The following is a 19949-nucleotide window of genomic DNA, read 5'->3' as shown; positions in this document are numbered from 1 at the left end:
GTAAAACAATGTGTTCTAAATGTTCAAACTGGTAAAATACTGAATCAAGCATAGAGTTTACAGTTTAAAAATGTGCTTATTTCAATATTTTTCTCTAATTTTTTACTCCACACAGAAGGGTCCAGACCAGGGTTCGAACCTGGAACCCTCTTGCTGTGAGGCGACAGTGCTAACCACTGCACCACCGTGCTGCTCACAATAACATGTTTCCATGTGAATTTTCAGGTAAAACTATGTTTTTTTTCCATCTAAGAACATTTTTTTTTTACAATAAAATATTGAAATAACCACATGTATTATCTGTAAAAATCAACAGTATCAATACAATTTATTACTGTAAATGGAGGAAATGTTTTACCATATTTAACGGTGCTATTTCGGCAACCACAGCTGCCGGTACATACTGTAAAAAACAACATTTTTTTTTTTTACAATGTAGGATGCAGTGTAACTATTAACGTTATTACAGGTCTGTTTTTTTTTATCACTTCTCCAACGTCAAATCCTTGCTGAAATTCAAAGGATTTTCTGGGAGAGAGAGAGAGAGAGAGAGAGAGAGAGAGAGAGAGAGAGAGAGAGAGAGAGAGAGAGAGAGAGATGTGTGTGTGAGAGTGACAAGCTCTGTGTGTGTGAGCGAGTTGTGGTCTCTCTCTCTCTCTCTCTCTCTCTCGCTCTCTCTTTTTCACTCACACTCTCTCTCCCAGATATCCTTTGAATTTCAGAAAGTTTTCTCTCTCTCTTACACACACTCTATGTCTCTCTACCATTCACAGAAACATACTCTCTACCACTCTCTCTCTCTTCTCTCTCTCTCCCTACCTCTGTCTCTTTCTATGTCTCTCTACCCTTCTCTTGTCCAACCCACATTCACTGACATCACAGCTTAATGATCCAATCAGAGACAGGCCATTTTGTCACTGTCAAAGCCCTGGCCAATCAGCCCCTGTATGATAATTCACTTTAACAGTTTAGAAGTAAAAAGTGTGTTCAGCTTAGTACACTGGTTTTAAAACTGAAACACTTTCAATGTAAACTTGTGAACATGTTTTTCTCATTCAGAGATATATGTGATATGTTCAACTTTGATATTTTCATGTTTACAACTTCATAAATATCAAATAAAGAGTTTCTGTGTTTCAAATTTAAGGTGGATTTTTTTTGTGGCTGTTTTGTTGGGCGGGGTTTTTTTCCAGGTAAAACAATACATTTATAAAATGTCAAAAAAAAGTTTATCACAGAAAAAGATTGAAATAAGCACATGACAAAATGGCCTGCCTCTGATTGGATCATTAAGCTGTGATGTCAGTGAATGTGGGTTGGACAAGAGAAGGGTAGAGAGACATAGAAAGAGACTGAGGTAGGGAGAGAGAGAAAGAGAGAGAGAGTGGTAGAGGTATGTTTCTGTGAATGGTAGAGAGACATAGAGTGTGTGTTAGAGAGAGAGAAAACTTTCTGAAATTCAAAGGATTTTCTGGGAGAGAGAGTGTGAGTGAAAAAGAGAGAGCGAGAGAGAGAGAGAGAGACCACAACTCGCTCACACCACATACAGGTTGTCACTCTCACCACATCTCTCTCTCTCTCTCTCTCTCTCCTCTCTCTCTCTCTCTCTCTCTCTCACTCACTCCCAGAAAATCCTTTGAATTTCAGCAAGGATTTGTCGTTGGAGAAGTGATTAAAAAAACAGACCTGTTAATATACGTTAATAGTAACACTGCATGCTACATTGTAAAAAAAAAAAAATGTTGTTTTTACAGTAATGTACCGGCAGCTGTGGTTGCCGAAATAGCACCGTTAAATTATGGTAAAACATTTCCTCCATTTACAGTAATAAATTGTATTGATACTGTTGATTTTACAGTTAATACATGTGGTTATTTCAATATTTTATATAAAAAAAATGTTCTTAGATTAAAAAAAACATAGTTTTACCCTGAAAATTTACATGGAAACATGTTATTTTTTATTGGTAAAACAATGTGTTCTAAATGTTCAAACTGGTAAAATACTGAATCAAGCATAGAGTTTACAGTTTAAAAATGTGCTTATTTCAATATTTGTCTATATTTTTTACTCCACACAAAGAGTCCAGACCGGGGTTCGAACCTGGAACCCTCTTGCTGTGAGGCGACAGTGCTAACCACTGCACCACCGTGCTGCCCACAATAACATGTTTCCATGTGAATTTTCAGGTAAAACTATGTTTTTTTTCCCATCTAAGAACTTTTTTTTTTACAATAAAATATTGAAATAACCACATGTATTAACTGTAAAATCAACAGTATCAATACAATTTATTTACTGTAAATGGAGGAAATGTTTTACCATAATTTAACGGTGCTATTTCGGCAACCACAGCTGCCGGTACATTAGTGTAATAAACAACATTTTTTTTTTTACAATGTAGGATGCAGTGTAACTATTAACGTTATTAACAGGTCTGTTTTTTTTTTTATCACTTCTCCAACGACAAATCCTTGCTGAAATTCAAAGAATTTTCTGGGAGTAAGAGAGAGAGAGAGAGAGAGAGAGAGAGAGAGAGAGGAGACGAGAGAGAGAGAGAGAGAGAGAGAGAGAGAGAGAGAGATGTGTGTGTGAGAGTGACAAGCTCTGTGTGTGTGAGCGAGTTGTGGTCTCTCTCTCTCTCTCGCTCTCTCTTTTTCACTCACAACTCTCTCTCCCAGAAAATCCTTTGAATTTCAGAAAGTTTTCTCTCTCTCTTACACACACTCTATGTCTCTCTACCAATCACAGAAACATACTCTCTACCACTCCTCTCTCTCTTTCTCTCTCTCCCTACCTCTGTCTCTTTCTATGTCTCTCTAACCCTTCTCTTGTCCAACCCACATTCACTGACATCACAGCTTAATGATCCAATCAGAGACAGGCCATTTTGTCACTGTCAAAGCCCTGGCCAATCAGCCCCTGCAATAGATAATTCACTTTAACAGTTTAGAAGTAAAAAGTGTGGTTCAGCTTAGTACACTGTTTTAAAACTGAAACACTTTCAATGTAAACTTGTGAACATGTTTTTCTCATTCAGAGATATTATGTGATATGTTCAACTTTGATATTTTCATGTTTACAACTTCATAAATATCAAATAAAGAGTTTCTGTGTTTCAAAATTTTAAGGTGGATTTTTTTGTGGCTGTTTTGTTGGGCGGGGTTTTTTTCCAGGTAAAACAATACATTTATAAAATGTCAAAAAAAAGTTTATCACAGAAAAAGATTGAAATAAGCACATGACAAAATGGCCTGCCTCTGATTGGATCATTAAGCTGTGATGTCAGTGAATGTGGGTTGGACAAGAGAAGGGTAGAGAGACATAGAAAGAGACTGAGGTAGGGAGAGAGAGAAAGAGAGAGAGAGTGGTAGAGAGTATGTTTCTGTGAATGGTAGAGAGACATAGAGTGTGTGTAAGAGAGAGAGGTAGACTTGCTGATAAAATATTTAATATCTTATTAACACCTTTAGCTCACAACATACCAATAAAATAGACATTATTCTGTATTATTCTGGCAACAAAATCCTGCATACTTTAATATTCTTTAAGGTCCCTTTGATTATAAATTCAATTAATTGTATAGATGTTAATTTACCTTCATGGTTTTAAGGGAGTTTTAATTAAAAGTCCTAACAGTGCAACAGTAACATACTGCCTGCTAATATTAATTTAGTGTCATAATTTCATTACATTCATTTACAGTCTTTAAATAAGCTGTACAAAACACAATGTCGTTTGAGGAGCCCACTCACAGTCAGAACAACACACTTTGTTAAACTGAGCAGTTCAGCACACAAATGATACCAGAGTGTGTGAATTTAACACCAACCTTATGTGTTGATTCTTATTTTCGACAATATCCTTATTGATTTTAGTGTTTAGAAAAAATATTGACTCACAAATTGTAACAATTTACAAGTCGCAGCCTTGTGTTTGTTTTAGTTTTGTTTTTAAGTTATTTGTAACAATGCATAACCTTTTAGGTAAAAACCATATATAACATTTTGTACATTACCAACATGAAAAACTGGGTGAAAATCGGGTGAAAAACGATGTAGTATAGTAAGGCATCAGAACTGCATGAAAAATGTCATAGTATAGTAAGGCTTTAAAATAAGCCAACAAAAAGTCATACTTTAGTATGACCTCAAAATGTCATAAAAAACGTCATAGTATAGTAAGGCATCAAAATCGGCTGAAAAACCACATAGTATAGTAAGACTTTAAAATGTAATTTAAAAAAGTAAATGTGCTCTCCTTCTCTGCTGTCATTCAGGTATTTCAGAGATGCTACGCTCTACAACCCACCTCAACGCAGGTTGCTGGGTATCTCCAATCAAACCATCCTCTATGAAGTTTCCCAAGAAGATGTCGATAAATTCAGTCCATCATCATCATCATCATCACCAGTGTCTTAGCTCCGGGGGAGGGGGGGTTGTACACGTGGGAAGCCGCTAGTAATCAAGATCACATCTGACGGGGATCCGCCTCCTGCCAGAGCCTACACATCAAGAAGTCTGTTTTACTTGTGATCATCAATAAAGTTCTTTGAAACATTCTCATTTTCAAACATTCTCAACAGGCCAAAAAAAGTCATACTTTAGTATGACCTCAAAATGTCATTAAAAAGGTCATAGTATAGTCAGACCTCTTTTATGACATTTTGAGGTCATAAAATATATACATAGAAAGACAGGGGAAAAAATCTAGACAAATTGTACTTGTTTCTGGATTTATCAAAAAGCGTTTATTAATAGTCATAGTAATGTCACACAAATTCACAAGTGTTTAAGACATGTCTGGCTCAGTTTAGAGTGTGTGTCTGCAAGTATGTCTGTGTGAACTCTCTAAACAGTGCAGTTATAAATAAATGACCACAAAGAGAAGGAGAAGGTTAAGGTTAAGGTAATATTGCAACAGGAAAAATAGAATTCTCATTTTAAGAAGACAAACAGAAAAAAAGGTTGTTCAAAGAGAACATTTAGCACCATCTATCCCATTATCATATTCAACAGATAATATCATAAAATCATTAAAATCTCGCCTAAAAGTCCCCTACATAATAAAAAAAACTTATCGTTTCTCAAAACACTTTGGAAAAAGTAGTTTTGTTTTTTTTCCTTAATGAGCATACAAACACAGCATTCCATTAGTCATCTTCTCTACGTGAGCAGTGTGCCTATTGTCTACAGGAAAGGTGGCGTTATATTCAAGATAAAGATATCATTTAATATATATCAGGAGAAAAGGCAGGAGTCGTGAGAAGGAAGCAGCAGAAAAACGGCAGCTTCCACTCCCGTGGACACACAACCCCTACATTTAAGTTCTTACAGAGCAATCGGTCACCATAAAAAATAAAGAAAAAAAACTGCAAACTTGTACAACTCTATTAAAAAGAGAGAACATTGATATCCAATAAATAGAGGAAACTTTTTAAATTAAATGTACAATGCCAAAAAAAAAAAAATCCAGGAAGTCTGCATATTGGAACAAAACAATCAGAGATACACAAACACCAGATGATAATGATTTTTTTCTTTCTTTTTTAAAAAGACAGCTCATATAGAGGTGGAAGAAATGAACAAAAAGACCTGATGATGTGTGACAACTGAATATTAATCTCCAGAGGAAATAAAAGTATAATTGATAAAAAGATTTACAACACATACAAGAATCTGAAGATCAAAAATGAAGTCCCCCCCAAAACAACCAAAGTCATTAAAACCCGTATGTTTTGAAGCATTCCAAACAAGTTATTTTTTTTTAATTCTTCATGCTTTAGAAAAATGTTCATATCTCTATTATTAGTATTTTTCATTTTGTCTCTTTTCTAAATACAAGGCCAATGTGGTATATATCTAGGCTGATCTAGTTTAGAAAAAACAAAATAATAAATTATTTAAAAAAAGACAGCACCCCACAAAAATTGCAAACAGCTTGTACAAATTTCATTATTCAAGACAACAACAGAAAAAGTTCTTTCTGGTACTGGTAGGAACACGCCATTGAAACCATTAACTACCCTGTTCAATGGTAGCACCAACTGCCCCCTGGTCCTCAACTTCACTGTTGCCAGGGTTTCTGTTTGAAAGCACCATCTGAGAGTAAACTGGTATTTTACTGGCGGCTTGGTATTTCTTTTTGTAAACAGTAATAATGAGTAAACGTATTCAACTGGCTGTTCGGCAAGTATTAGCAGTAGTAGTAGCAAAAACGATCTTAAATAATGAATTAGTGTTTGCATTACAGACTCACAACAAAGTTGAAAACCAAAGTCAAACTATGTCTTTTGTCCTGGCTTGCAGGAATTTTGGTTATGGCTGAGGAGATGCAGGAGGGGAGCTCTATCACCGGGAAGAGGAGACCTGGTAAGAGAAGAATTTGCCAATAATTACATTAATGTACGTGTGACATTAAAAAAAAAAAGTTTTATTGATAATTCTTTTCGTTTCAGGTTGGAACTGAACTTCCAATTTCTTGGAGACTGATGGCACAAGGGGAAACTATTGGATACAAAGCAGGAAAAGAGGAAAAGAGGTAAGTGTTTGCTTACCAGACTGAAGGAGTCATATGCGTTCATGAGCTCCTCTATGCGGTACTGCTCCAGCACCACTACGTCGGTCAGGTTTGGGCTGCGCTGACGTGCGCAGTCCTCACAGTGAACCACGTATGTCTTCCTGCTGTTGTTCTCACTTGTTACAAACAACAAGTTGAAGACCTCCACCTGTGACAGAGGAGAAAACAGGCTGATTACTGTAAGAAAAGTACACTTAGCTAATACTAATAATACAACAACTCTGCAGCAAATCCTATTTTGGTAGTCATGTTAGAGGCTGTAGCTTCACCAACCAGACTTGACTAATTTAATCAACTGATCTCAGTCTTCAGACAGTTGAGTCAAAGTGTGTGCTCTTGATTGGTTGGAACAAAAACCTGCAGCCACATGGCCCTTTGTGGAACAGTTTAGACACCTCTGGTCTAAGTTATTCTCCCTGTTGAGGCTTTTCTTTATTACTACAGTAAAGTCGTTTGACGCTATTTCTTTGGCTGCAATACATGCACAAAATCTAAGGGGAAACTGACAGTTAGTCAGTATAAAGTATTTAAAATAGCTCTATACAACACTACAATTCAACAGCACAAGCTACAGCTACTTAGACAATTTTTATTGAATATACACAGAAAGAGATCAAATTATTTACGTTACTATTTGACTAAATAGAGAAGTGTACTGGATAATGTTGCATCAGTTCAGCTTTTTTTAACCTCTTGAAATTTGGCACCCTGTTTGATCAGGTGATTAATAAAGCCATTTTGATTCATGTGTGCAGGCAAAATAAAAATCTGAGCTTCCAAATTTTTTTGAGAAAATTAAGCATTACATTTGTAAGCATAGGCATTTTTAAGTGTAGGCTTCAGTGCCCTATTAACATCTAAATTACTATTAAGTGGTGACTCATTTGTTTGTGCAAAAAACAACCCCTTTTAGTTCATTAATTCTCAAGTTAAGATTATTGCACATCAGACAAACTGTGATAAATTTAAGAAGTAATGATGAAGCACAGATATTTGTTTTGCCTGCACAGATACATGAGACCACTTTGGAGTCACCTCAGCATTACTGAGGTGCTGATAGGCCTTTGCTAAAAATGTAAACTTCTCAAAAATGATTCAAACACATTTGAAGTGAAGTAGTTTTATTCATACTCTGATTATATGGGGTGCAATGATTGATTAAGGTTACCTCAGTAATTGATACAAAATATACACGTATTACAGCAGAGTAGAAAGCTAACGTTGCAGTGTGTATGTTAACGAACCATGTGAAATTTTAGCAGCAGGAGTTATATGCTGCTGAACACATTTAGTGGAAACACTGTTAGGTGAATCAGTGAGTTATAAACACCTCTGTGTACAGTACAGTACAATTCAACAGCAGCACAAGCTACAGCCTCTAAAATGAACAAAAAATATGACACTGTAATGTTCATGCAGGTAAGATTTATTGCAGGGGAGTTGCATTAACATTCAGTTCCCAGTAAGTAACAATGCAGGTAAGATTTACTGTAGGCCTCCTGTATTAGACTGCAATATTTAATTTGTTCAGTTAGTTAATTAAACAATGCAGTTTCATACAAGAGGCCTACAATAAACCCTACCTTCATGAAGAGCATTATGTTTAGTTTTTGTTCGTGTAGTATTTATGTAGTGTAGAGCTGTAGATAAACAAAGTGTAGCACATGTCCACTGATAGACTGTAAATGATGTGGAGAAAATGTTACAACCATTGTGAGACAATGGTTGTAAAAACACTTCTTAAATTGAACCCATGACCCCAAGAGCTTAAACCTTGTGCTCTACCAACTGAGCTAACCGGGTGTTAGGTAAGTGTACGTGTTAAACTGCAATCTGACAGACAGATTGATTGTGAGTTAGAGTGACAGATACTTACATCACATTCGTTGCAGTAGTAGGCAGGCTCGTCCTTGACCCGACTCTGATAAGAAATCTTCTTGCCTTCAGCCACCAGTTGGTCTCGCAGGATCTGGATGTGCTTCATGGACTGCAGCAGGCAGTGTCTGGCAGGAAGGTAAAAAAGACATTTATATTACCATCTAAATTTTTATTAAAAACTTAGACAAAAGACTGCACATAGCTAAGACTAATACTATCCAGTTGCAATCCCTGCAATTTATCCTACTTTCATGAAGGTTATCTTTGTAAAATGCATTTCATTTTGAAGACTATAGTTTGTTTCACTGTTCAACAGTGAAACAAACTATAGTCTTCAAAATGCATTTCATTTTGAAGACTAGTTTGCTTCACTGTTGAACAAACTAAAGGCCAATTCTAGCAGTTTTAACAGAGACTGCACATTATAACCTTCATGAAAGTAGGAAGAATAACAGGAATGTTTTAACTGAGCTAAGGTAACTAATAAAACTGGCTGGAGTGTACTCACTTTATCATCTTATATGTGTCTGGGTCAGTGATCTTGACAGTGCGGGCCACGTTCCAGGACACATGGATCATGGGGACTATGGACTTGACCTTCTTCACTTCGTTCCACTCGAATCTTTCCAGGGCCAGCTGGTACTGGTAAGCTGCGGATACACATAAAACAATGTTGAAGGATCAAGCAGGCTTCAAAAATATTCTTTCTGTATTTGGTCACTAGATGGTGCACTCACAGAGCAAAAGTTATTGTTCTCCTGGTGACCTGTTGATTATGGACAGAATGTACTCAGTCCTATGTAATGGGGCTTTGTTGAGAACTTAATAGATGCTAATTAACTTCTGCTTTATATTGTTGTTGAATAAAGTTGTATTCAAACTCATTAAAGACATAAGAGTGTTCTTTACCTGGTGTCCGGCTCCCTGGAACCTTCATGTAGAGCTGGACAGTGTTCATGCCAAGGATTGTATGTCCGACGTGGCTCAGCATGTTTCCACTGGATGCTACACGCATGAAAGCTGGCAGCTTCTGCAGCTCTTGAAGCTGGGGCTTCCACCTGCACAGAGACACAACACATAAGCGCTCTATCAACTTTCTTTAGTGATAAGGATTTTCTATGATCATGCTGAAGTGCGCAGAGATGGCCACAAGAGGGCACTGCAGCACACAGAAATACATTTAGTGGGTCTCATAAACTTTTAAGGTAAAGAGACCCACTAAATGTATTTCTGTGTGCCGCAGTGCCCTCTTGTGGCCATCTCTGCACATAGAAATACATTTAGCCAGAGCCTACACATCAAGAAGTCTGTTTTACTTGTGATCATCAATAAAGTTCTTTGAAACATTCTCATTTGCTGTGTTCCTTGTACATTCTCTTGATTGAATAATAAGAATGAATTGTCATTAAAGAGCTACAGAAGGCATCAAAATTGGGTGAAAAACAACATAGTATAGTAAAGCATCAAAACTGGGTGAAAAACGACTTAGAATAGTAAGGCTTCAAAAAGGCTCCAAAAAGTCATACTTTAGCATGACCTCAAAATGTCACAAAAAACGTCTGTATCACAGCAAATAAAGATACATATACAACAGAAATTTAAAACAATAAAAATGAAAGTGCTAAACAATGTGTTTTGAGGTAAAATCCTACCAGAATTATTCTGAATACAGAAGACAATGCACAAAAGCTGTGACAACATTCTCCACAGATTCACACATTCTCCTCTCAGTCCTGAGTGACTGCTGTGTATCCTCCACTTCTTTGCGGTGCTCTGCTTCATCCTCTGTCCTGTCATCAAATTTCATAAATCCAACTGCACGAGCAGAAAAAGACAAATAATTAGAAATATGTAAAGGCAATCTGCAGTCATACTGTACTGCTCTCACCACGCGTACCCTTATGCAAAAATACGGTGACTACATAGATACACAAATAACAGGACATTTCGCACAATGTAATGCGGCTAGCTAACAAACTCCACTAAACAATGCTAACAACAACACAACACAACACAGCACAACACAACAAACATACCACTACGCTTTGTAGTGGTATGTTTGGTGGGTAATGACGTGTGGGAAAAAAATGTACAGACTTATTTTTTCATGTGAGAATTCACCGATGTTTGATCGAGAGTGTATGGGGAAGTGTTGGAGCCAGCTCCTAGCGGCCCACAGTGGTATTGCACCTTTAGGTACTTCCGCATTGGCTTTACGCGTCACATCCGGAGTCGGCGTCCCTTCATTTACTGTATATATGCACACCATATCAGCGTAATTCAGCTTGAATAAAAAAAAATCACAGCAATTGACTTTAAAACTTTAATCTCAGAATTCTGAGATTAAAGTCAGCATTCTCAGAAAAAAGTCAGAATTCTATACACCCCCGAAAAAAATCTTTATTTAAAAAATATTTTTTTAGTGGCCCTAATCCTCTTCCGTAATGGATAAATACCACATTAGATATATTATTCCCATTGTGTGTCAGAGGATGAAGCTGAACACATGATAAATGCGTGATTTACTGGACAGTGTAACAGCAGCGCTGCCTCCAACCAATGTGATAAAACCAACCGACACACAGTACAAGTTATGGGAGTGATTTATTCCAGGATGCAGGTTGAGTGCACTATGCTTCCTGATGAGGACACACAATTGTTTTTAATTGCAAAATCAACAGATCAAAAAACAAACAGCAGAGAAGAGGAAAAGAATCAAAGAAAAACAGCGTGGTCAAAATTACATGGTCGGTGCCATCATCTGTGAAACTCCTTCACTATTATACTGTAATATCATAATTCCCACTTTCCCCTTCGTTAAAGAGGACATTGATACAATGACGACACATCACTAGGAAACTAAGAACAAGATGAACATGAGCAGAGTATGTACAAAAGATGAATTAAGGTGTAAATCAGAACAAGTGAATGTGATCCGCTGCGTCAAATACGAGACGAACCAAAGGGGTGATCCTGGTGGCAATGGGAGTAGCATCGGTAGTCTGTAAAGGCCTTTCACCCAAAGACTTTTTGATTCAGAGTCTGTAGATTTGTTCAGCTGCTGCCCAGCACGTGTCGACAGCACTGCTCACATCGTTAGTGCAATCAAACAAACAAAAAGACTTCAGCAAAAGGCAACAGAAACACTCACCAGTGTTCACGCGTACTGGGAACAAAACAAAGGACAGAAAAACAAGTGTATCAAAAATATCCATATAGATAGTCGTCACTGTGTAGTCGTATCTTTATAAGACGGTGAAATTATTTCCAGTTATCGATGAAGACCATAAAATTATCTTACTCATGAGATTACACTGAAAATATCAAAAATGGATACATGTGGAGCAGGCAATGGTGTCGAGGAGACTGGAAATAGTGAAAATATTTCAAATTCAGGAAACTCAGTGAAGTGCCTGTCAAGAAAAAAAAAAAGAAAAATACTGTGTATTTTGGTAGTAGTGTAAAACACTCACACACATGTCAAAGGGGATATGTACAAAGTGGAGATTGTTCATATTTACACATTTACATACAACAAACCAAACCTTTAAGGAGACATGATTCCACCATGGGCTATGCCTAATATAGGCTGATACAGTAAAATATATCAACTACACCTTCCCACCATGACAGCGACTTATATGTCTCCAGGGGAACGAGTCTGACCCAGCACGTGTGGGAAGGAGAACAGGGAGGAGGAGGAGGGGGAAGAGGAAGAGGAAGAGGAAGGGGCAGACTCTTATTAGAAATAAATAAACTCGACTCAACAGTTAATGTCAGTGAGCAGACTAGCATCTGCTGCTTTAGGCACCATGGGACAGACGATGAGCTCCTACGGAGGTGGTGCTGATTTTAAACACCACACAGCAAACTTCTGGAAATGTGTGAGTGATAAACAAGCGTGCGGATGTCGTGGGGCTCTGACCGATGAAAGAAAGCCGTGCGATCAGACAGTGTACTCCACAGAAGATGAGCTCTCCAAGTACCTGTGAGTGGGGATCTCAAGAAAGTGCAACACCGCCCTCTTGTGTTTGCATGTGTACACTCTTTGTATGCAAATCCACAAGGGTATATCATATTCCTACATTCCATTAAGAGAATATTATTGCCTTTTAAGTGAGTGTCTCGTAATTGTGAGAAACAAAGAGCGAATAAAACAAGAGGGGGAAGAGCTAAAATACATTTTTCTTTAACTGGACTTGGCTACCCTTAGTGCTTGGAAATCATCTTAGCACACCGATCTTTGGCCTACGCCTTCTCTCAGTAGCTGTGGCCTCTCGGTCAGAGATGGTTCAACCCGCTTTGACTGTGAATATTACTGGCAACCAGTGCAGAGAGTCATGCTTGCTGATTTTGTGTGTCTACAAGTGACAAGACAACATACACACAGATTTTGTTTTTCAAAACACAGATGAGTGAGTGTCCTCGGTGCGACGCCATCGAGATCTCCATCCTCACCGGGTGTCCGTGCAGGTCTTCGTTCGGGGCTGAGGAGGGGAAGGGGGCTTTGCAGTGGTGTAAAATATACTTGGTAAAGCAGAGTTAGTGCCTCCCATCCCAGGACGAAGAGAGTGGGGGGGGTGTGGGACAAAAAAAAAAAAAATCCCCAGAGGTGGAGCTGAAAGGTTGAGGAGGCCATGGAGTGGAGGCGAAGTGTCCAAGGATGAATAGAAGGAAAAGAAGGAGAGGAGAGAGAGAAGGAGGAAGGCAAAGTGGAGTCCCTGTGCTCGTTAGCCGGCTAGGCTTGGCTAGGCTAGCGTGTTAGCGTTGTCATGGCAGCCATCAGCTGGTTAGGTAACTGTGTAGTTCTCTGGAGTTGATGCTCAGGACCACACCTGAATGGTTGCCTGGCAACAAGGGGAAGAAGAGACAAGACACAGGCGAGCAAATGAGCAACGATAAAAGATGACAAATCCAAATCAGGACATGCTGAGCTTCACTGGTGATAGAGTTACTCTGTGGAGTCTTCTGCTACAGTTCGTGTTTATCACCAGAACATGGTCTACACGGTCCAAAGATGGAGCCCCATTTAATTAAAGAAAAACTGAATTTCTTCTCTCCTCTCCCATTAATCACCTGAAACTATTTATTAGTCAACTAATCCATCCATTATTTTCCCTTTTGATAAATTTAGTTAATAAAAGGTCAAAAATAATCTATTCCACAGTCTACTCCACAGGGTACCTGTAAGGTTTATCAGCTTCGCATCAAGCAAACAACAGATGGTATGGTAGCACTTCAAATGTTCAGGTCACTCTCAGTGATGTAGCAACATCATATCATATCATATCATATTTCATGTCGCCATTAGAATATGACTTTTAGGGTGAAACAACAAGCAAATACTAGTCACATAATCGTCCTAATTTACCATAATCCATGATCATTTAAGACATTGATTAGCTAGTTAGAATAAACAGTATCTTTAAGCTGTCAACAACTATCAGCAATCTGCAAGTACAAATCAATAAATCTAGATTTTGAACTTTTTAAACTTGTGTTGATAAATAAGCCATAAAGTGACATTATGTCTACAGCTCCATTTAGTTTTAGTTATTTAACCTTAAGCATTAAGGCACAGGAACATGACATACTGTAATTATGATATGATTTTAATGTGATGATCATACAGTGCCTTGTGACCAATGTTGGGGGTAAAAAGAAATATCTGATTATTAGCAGAACCAGTGTTATGGATGAAAAAGGGAAAGTCCTCCAGTACCTTGGTATGTGTTAGCTGCTGGTGTTAGTGGCTTGGGTTTTAGTAGCAGTGGTTAGTGGTAGTCCTTATAAGGGAACGGAAGGCGGGGCTACCTCCTGCGTTACCTAGAGTCTGCGAGTCGAGGTCGTCGTCGATGAACTCCTCGCCCTGGATGATGTGCTGGGTGTCCTCGCTGTGATTGACGGGGCTGGTCATCTCCTGCTCCTTCTCGTTGTGCATCTGGGCATAGACGTTGCGGCTGCCCGGAAGCTTCCTGAAAAACAGCGGAGGATAGGCATCCTCAGTCCTAAGCCAAGGACTGTGGGATTTGTTGTTTTTGTAAGACGGGGCCAATAGTTTCTCACTGCATGTTTTAATTCAAGTGACTTTTTGGTGAACATATGTGTTTGGGAAGCGAGGAGGTGCTGCTGGTGACGTGAAGAGAAAGCATGCAGTTACAGAAGGTACCTCACACAATAAATCAACTGCGAATTTTCATGCAAGCGACTAGGGTCGGGCAACATACGGTGAAAGGAAAGACCATCAGAGCTTTCGTTAGCGTTTAAACAGAGGTAGCTTTTCCTTAAATCTAGGCAACGCTGCAAATCAATCAGCAGCAACAACAGGACACAAAATACTAAAAATACAAGGCAACATAGCAATTGTCTCATTGCTGTGTTCGTGAGAATCTGTGGGACTAAAAATGGAACCAGAAAAAAAAACCACATCTGTATTATAAATGAGATGGACGAGAAGTGGTCAAAAAAAAAAGTCCTGTTTGATCCCAGCCTCACCTGTCTGGGCTGACATGTCACAGCTCTTTAACATGACATGGCTCACCTTTTGAACTTGTAGAGGATGAAAGAGCCGGTGGCGATGATGCTGATTAGGAAAATGACTGCTAGAGCCCAAACACCGGGACCTCCGGCTGCTCCGTGGTAACCTAGGGTGATAATCCACACAAATGTACCAGTGAGGAATGAATTCTGTTTGCACACTCAGAACAGAAGTTTCAGAAGATTTGCAAGGAAGTATAAAAAAAAAAAAAAAAGGAAGGAGAAGATCAAGACAAAATCTGCTGCTAATATACAAAAGTAATAGAAAGTAGAGATAAAGCCTGTCAACAAACATCCAGATTTTCATAGAAAAAAAACACCTGCACAGATAACACGAGCATTTTAAATTCACTGAAGGATCATCAGGTGGATGAAAAAGCACAGCACAGCACAGACAGGCTCAGACCGGATTAGATTCGGATTTGTTAGGAAACCAGGAAAGGAAAAGGCACAGGAATCAAAGAGTGTTCAGGTTATGTGCATTCACACAGAAGGCTGGAGGTGTGTGGCTCATGAACGCACCAGTCTCTGCTGCTGTAGCTGTTGAGTCATTAGCAAATAGACCTAGCCCTTGGAAATAAATCAATAACATGCAATTATCATTAAAAATGCTCCAACAATTGTCGTTTTAAAAGCAAAACTAAAGGGGAAGTAACGCACGCGGCATCTAAATATACCTGCGTTCGGGTCAGCTAGCATCACCAGCACTTGTAGACCTCCACGCACCACAAAGCTGACATTGTTGTCTTTGAAGGCCTGCATGATGGCTGGAATACGCTGAGGAAGAGAAATGAGGAAAAAAAAACATTCTAATTAATAAGTAAAACCTGGGATTCTCCGTCTCTTTCTTTTCATGTGTAAGGTGAAAACGGTGTATGTACCTTATCTACAAACATGCTCCTCTTAGCGGGTTTGCTGTCCAGTGGGAGAACGTACAGGTCGGCAGTGGTGGGGAGGCCCGGCTTCACCACCGTAACCAGGGACTCCTGAGGGACACCTGTGATCTGAGGTCAGAAAGTTACAGGTCAGTCATCAGTATTTCTTTGTGAACAGTGGATCAAATGACTATGTGTAATGTTGTGGTCTCTCCTACCTTAGCCAGTATTTTGGTGACCACCTGGCCAATGTCTGCTCTCCACTCTGGGATGTTTGGGTTGAAGTGATCCAAGTTCCTGCTGAAGCTCAGAGGGATGACCTGGAAGTTATCTGGGATCCGACAGAGCAGAGGAGCAGTTAGCACCTGAATCACTGCGGCAGTATGAAATAAACCATAAAAACTGCACTGAGGAAGAATTGTGCTTCTTTGTAAATGCAGACAACATTTGCTGCAGCATCGACCCATTGTGTTCGCTGTGTTACCGTAGACTCGGACAGTCCTGCTGTCCTGCACCATGGATCGGCCGTTGGACGCTTGGACGGTGACGGAGACCTCTCCTGTCTCAGGGAAACGAGTCAGAAGGCTGTTCCTCAGAGTCAGCGTGGGCTGCGAGAGACAGAGTCACTGTTAGTAATCTCACGTTTGTCTGAAAGGTCAGGAAACACAAAGATTTGACCTTGCTGATGTGGAAGAACTGAGCTCAAACTGTCAAAAACAGGATTTTCAGGGAGTGTTGATCTCTAAAAACTGCAATAATCCAGATTTATTATAATGAAAATGGATAAAAACGGACTGTGGAATGTGAAAAGTGTTGCTCATAGTCCTGAACTCACAGAGGATTTTCTATATATCATTTAATTATTATTATTTTGCTGTTTACAACCCAACTAGGTGATAATAATCCATGTTTTGTTTGCTGCTTGTGCTGCTGCCCCCAAGTGGCAGAAAAATCAAGTACTCCAGCTAATCAGAAATTAAAAGAATAATGTGAGTAGATGTAGTTTGTATTGCGTCCTTCACCTGCAGGTTGTCTCCTATCCACCAGTAGAAGACAGTCAGGTTGGCCTCTGTGGGAAGAACTACAGCTGTCAGATTGACCTCATGGTTTCTCCCAGCGATGGGGACGACTTCCAGGTGCACTTCTTGTAGAGGAGCTGTGAGACAAGAAGACAGGATTCTAAGATCACAAAGCAAACAGTTTTATTTAGTTTTGAATTCCATGTGAAATTTATACCAGTGAAGTGTTTTAAATAAGAGAAACCTAATTCAATCTTTACAAAATAGTCTCACGTAAACGTCCTCAGCTTAAATTCACACAATAAAACTTAAAACTTTAAAGCAACACAAAGCCATTTTAACAAAATAAAATCCCCACTGACTGAAACATTATATATTTGACTTGTATGATACAATTTCAGGCGTTTGAGAAAGCCAGACACATCAGAGATAAACCGACCGCAAAATGATGTTTTCATCATCTTTTTCTCTACCAGCCGTTAAAAGAAATTTAGATCAAAGGAGTGTGCCGGCTCCTGACAGGCTGTGTGATTTCTCTGCTCTGAGAACCACTCAGAAATAAAACCTTCACTAAAAGATTCCAGTGCAGAGTTACGTCATAGTAGTCATATAAAAACAGCAAGTGACTGTCTGGGAAGCCGACCTGTGACCTGGATGTACATGGTGGCCTCGTCGTGCCCTGCCATGTTCTCGGCCTTCACTGTGACCTTGTAAACGCCTGGTCTTTCGTAGCGATGCTGGATGGGTTCATCTGTCACCGTCAGGTTCTGGTAAATGGCCCGAACCCCGTCTCCGAGGTCCACCTGGTACTTGGTGCTGCTGGTGTCGCCCTGGTGGGAAAGGAACGATGACTTTCAGCACATTCAAACCGAGTGAACAAGGAAGAACCAACCCGGAGAATAACTTTGATCCCACCTGTTCCTGGTGGACGATGAATGTGATGTCATCGCCAGGCGCCACGGCCAGCATCTGCCCTTTGATGCCGACCCGTAGTCCTTCAGGGGGCAGCAGAGGGCAGTTGTGCTGTTTGGAGCTCTGCTGCCTGTTTAGCCCCCCTTCACATGCATTAGATATCACCTTCCTGTAGCTGAAGGACAGCAGAGGACAGAACAACTGTCAGAGTACAGAGGTGCACGCCGGGACTTCAGAGGACAGGCTCAACAATTTGGGTAATAAGCTCATTAGCTTTCTATGTGAGAGCGAGATGATCGATACTAATTTCATCTCTGTGCATTATGAAAGTGCATAATACATGAATTATTACTTTAAATATGTCTCGAATGTGTGTGTGTGTGTGTGTGTGTGGGCATGTGCAGACCCCGTGGAGGACTCGTAGGTTTGTCCTAGGTGGCAGTCTTCAGGTGGCGAGTCCGGATCGTGCCAGAAGTCAGCGAAGCAGCGGCTGCCGTCGGCGTGGGAGCGCTCAAAACCGTAGTCACTGCACGTACACACCATACGCACACTCTTAACAGGCATGATGGATGTTTTGCAGACAGTGTATGTCCTATATATGAATTCATACCATTTTTTTCCTGCCACATCTGTTTTCTGGTATGAATTTATATGAGACCTATTTTAATAATAAATACCTTTTCACATAGTATTTCATGGTTTTCAAACTCACAGATATTTTACATTTTTTAATACCCTTGATTGTTTTGCATTTGATTTCATGCAGTTTGCTCTTTTCGAATTCATATACTGTTTCCTGCTACAGCGATCCAGTTTCCCCACTGGACCAGCAGAGTCTGCGGTTGGTTAATGTGCAGTCTATATTTCTTCAGGTTACTCACCAGTTGAAGTCTTTCTCTGTGCACTGACAGGGTTTGGTGGTGAGAGCAGAGGTGTAGCTCTTTCCTTTGATGCAGAACGCTGTGTCCTTCCTCCTCCTGAAACTCCTCTCCTGACCCATAATGCACTTCTCCCCCTGAGAGAAGACAGTTGAGATGTGGGAATTCAGTTTCAGATATAAGCAAGCACGAATTTGTGTGTGTGTGTGTGTTCATGCATTACCTGCAGGTCTGTGAGCTGCCACGAGTCGTAGTCAGACTCAGTACACTGACGGGGGAAAGACTGCCTGAAGTCCACTTTGACCAGCTCCCAGTCTGACCTGTAGCTGATGTGTCCAAACACACTGCAAACGCATACAACATGGACACAAAACGGACACACAAGTTAATATTACATCCCTTCACATGTGGACCTGTAAAAATGTTTGTATTTTCTCGCCAGTTAAATCACAAAGTCTTCACAGTCCAGCCTGATCCCACCTGTTTGGGGTCAGTGGGATTCTAAATCTTTGCCTTTGACTTTTAAAAAGTAAAGAAAAAAAAATTTTAATTTGGTCACAGGACTGGATAACCTAATTTGAATCTGTATAACAGTCCATCCAAATAATGATGTCTCTTATATAATGTAGTCATCGCTGGCTCCAACACTCAGATAATCTTTACCGCAGTTCCCCCTCCTCTCCACTAGATGGTGATGTTTTACAGTGCAACACAGGTAATGAATAACATCCTCATTCCTGAACTCTGACTGAAGTCACAGACACATATGTTGTTGTGCTGGTGGTGGCACGTGTTCACCTTGTTGGACTGCTAAGACCATGTCTTCACCATTGGCGTTAAAGGGACCTGATGGACGTCTCTACTGTCCTCTGAGGAGTTCAATTCACCTCTGATGCATTTGAGTGACAGTTTGGATATATCTCAAAACCTCAATCTACATGGCTGAATACCAAGAGGTGTTGGGCCAACTGAGCCTTTATGCCCCCCCAAATCCCAGACCATGGGCTTCAGCTGGATATACAGTATTATGGTGTGTCACTGCTTACTCATACATCTTAGTCTCAATTTGCTTTTGAACACAGCAAAAATTCATCGCTGTTAATTTCAGCACAAAGCGTAAAAATCAACTCCGTTGCTTTGTTTGTGCCACAGTTCCCACCAGCCTCCGGAGTTAATTTAGCACTTTTTATTTGGTTTTGAATAGCCACTCCAGAGACATAAGAGCTCTATTAGTGGACAAACAACACTCCAATCAGCTCGGTGAAAAGAAA

The 19949-nt window shown here is 39.7% G+C and overlaps 2 protein-coding genes across 6 annotated transcripts in view; both read right to left on the bottom strand.

The window, feature by feature from the left end:
- Positions 1-4731: 4731 nt before the first annotated feature.
- LOC121177508 (lysine-specific demethylase 6B-like) lies at positions 4732-13013 on the bottom strand. Its single transcript, XM_041031832.1, has 7 exons — positions 12916-13013; positions 11609-11623; positions 9367-9515; positions 8966-9107; positions 8456-8582; positions 6557-6727; positions 4732-6368 (listed from the first exon to the last, which is right to left on the bottom strand). The coding sequence occupies exons 1-7, from the start codon at positions 13011-13013 to the stop codon at positions 6351-6353; spliced, it is 720 nt and encodes a 239-aa protein (XP_040887766.1). The 3' UTR covers positions 4732-6350.
- Positions 11045-19949, bottom strand: part of sorcs2 (sortilin-related VPS10 domain containing receptor 2) — a 222816-nt gene continuing 213911 nt past the window's right edge. Inside the window, exons 15-28 of one of the 5 annotated variants that reach the window (XM_041031186.1) lie at positions 18902-19022; positions 18682-18815; positions 18207-18326; positions 17804-17975; positions 17532-17718; positions 16892-17025; positions 16354-16477; positions 16088-16200; positions 15876-15998; positions 15672-15771; positions 15517-15564; positions 14999-15101; positions 14272-14477; positions 11045-13304 (exon numbers count right to left, since the gene is read on the bottom strand). In XM_041031186.1, the coding sequence (XP_040887120.1) occupies positions 13240-13304; positions 14272-14477; positions 14999-15101; positions 15517-15564; positions 15672-15771; positions 15876-15998; positions 16088-16200; positions 16354-16477; positions 16892-17025; positions 17532-17718; positions 17804-17975; positions 18207-18326; positions 18682-18815; positions 18902-19022 (1750 nt within the window). In that variant the 3' untranslated portion in view covers positions 11045-13239. The remainder of the gene's footprint in view (positions 13305-14271; positions 14478-14998; positions 15102-15516; positions 15565-15671; positions 15772-15875; positions 15999-16087; positions 16201-16353; positions 16478-16891; positions 17026-17531; positions 17719-17803; positions 17976-18206; positions 18327-18681; positions 18816-18901; positions 19023-19949) is intronic. The other 4 variants (XM_041031187.1, XM_041031188.1, XM_041031189.1 and 1 more) reach the window with 4 other exon arrangements.

This window comes from Toxotes jaculatrix, chromosome 23 (assembly GCF_017976425.1).
Source record: "Toxotes jaculatrix isolate fToxJac2 chromosome 23, fToxJac2.pri, whole genome shotgun sequence".
NCBI classification, from domain to species: Eukaryota; Metazoa; Chordata; class Actinopteri; family Toxotidae; genus Toxotes; species Toxotes jaculatrix.
Note: the sequence above shows the minus strand (reverse complement) of the source record. Positions and strands in the feature narration are given on the sequence as shown.

Coding starts and splice junctions, on each gene's coding strand:
- LOC121177508 (XM_041031832.1), bottom strand. CDS start 13,013: ATGGGAGGCACTAACTCTGCTTTACCAAGTATATTTTACACCACTGCA. Junction 8,583..8,965: donor GACACATATAAGATGATAAA/GTGAGTACACTC, acceptor CCTTCCTGCCAG/ACACTGCCTGCTGCAGTCCA. Junction 6,728..8,455: donor ACTACTGCAACGAATGTGAT/GTAAGTATCTGT, acceptor CCTCTGTCACAG/GTGGAGGTCTTCAACTTGTT.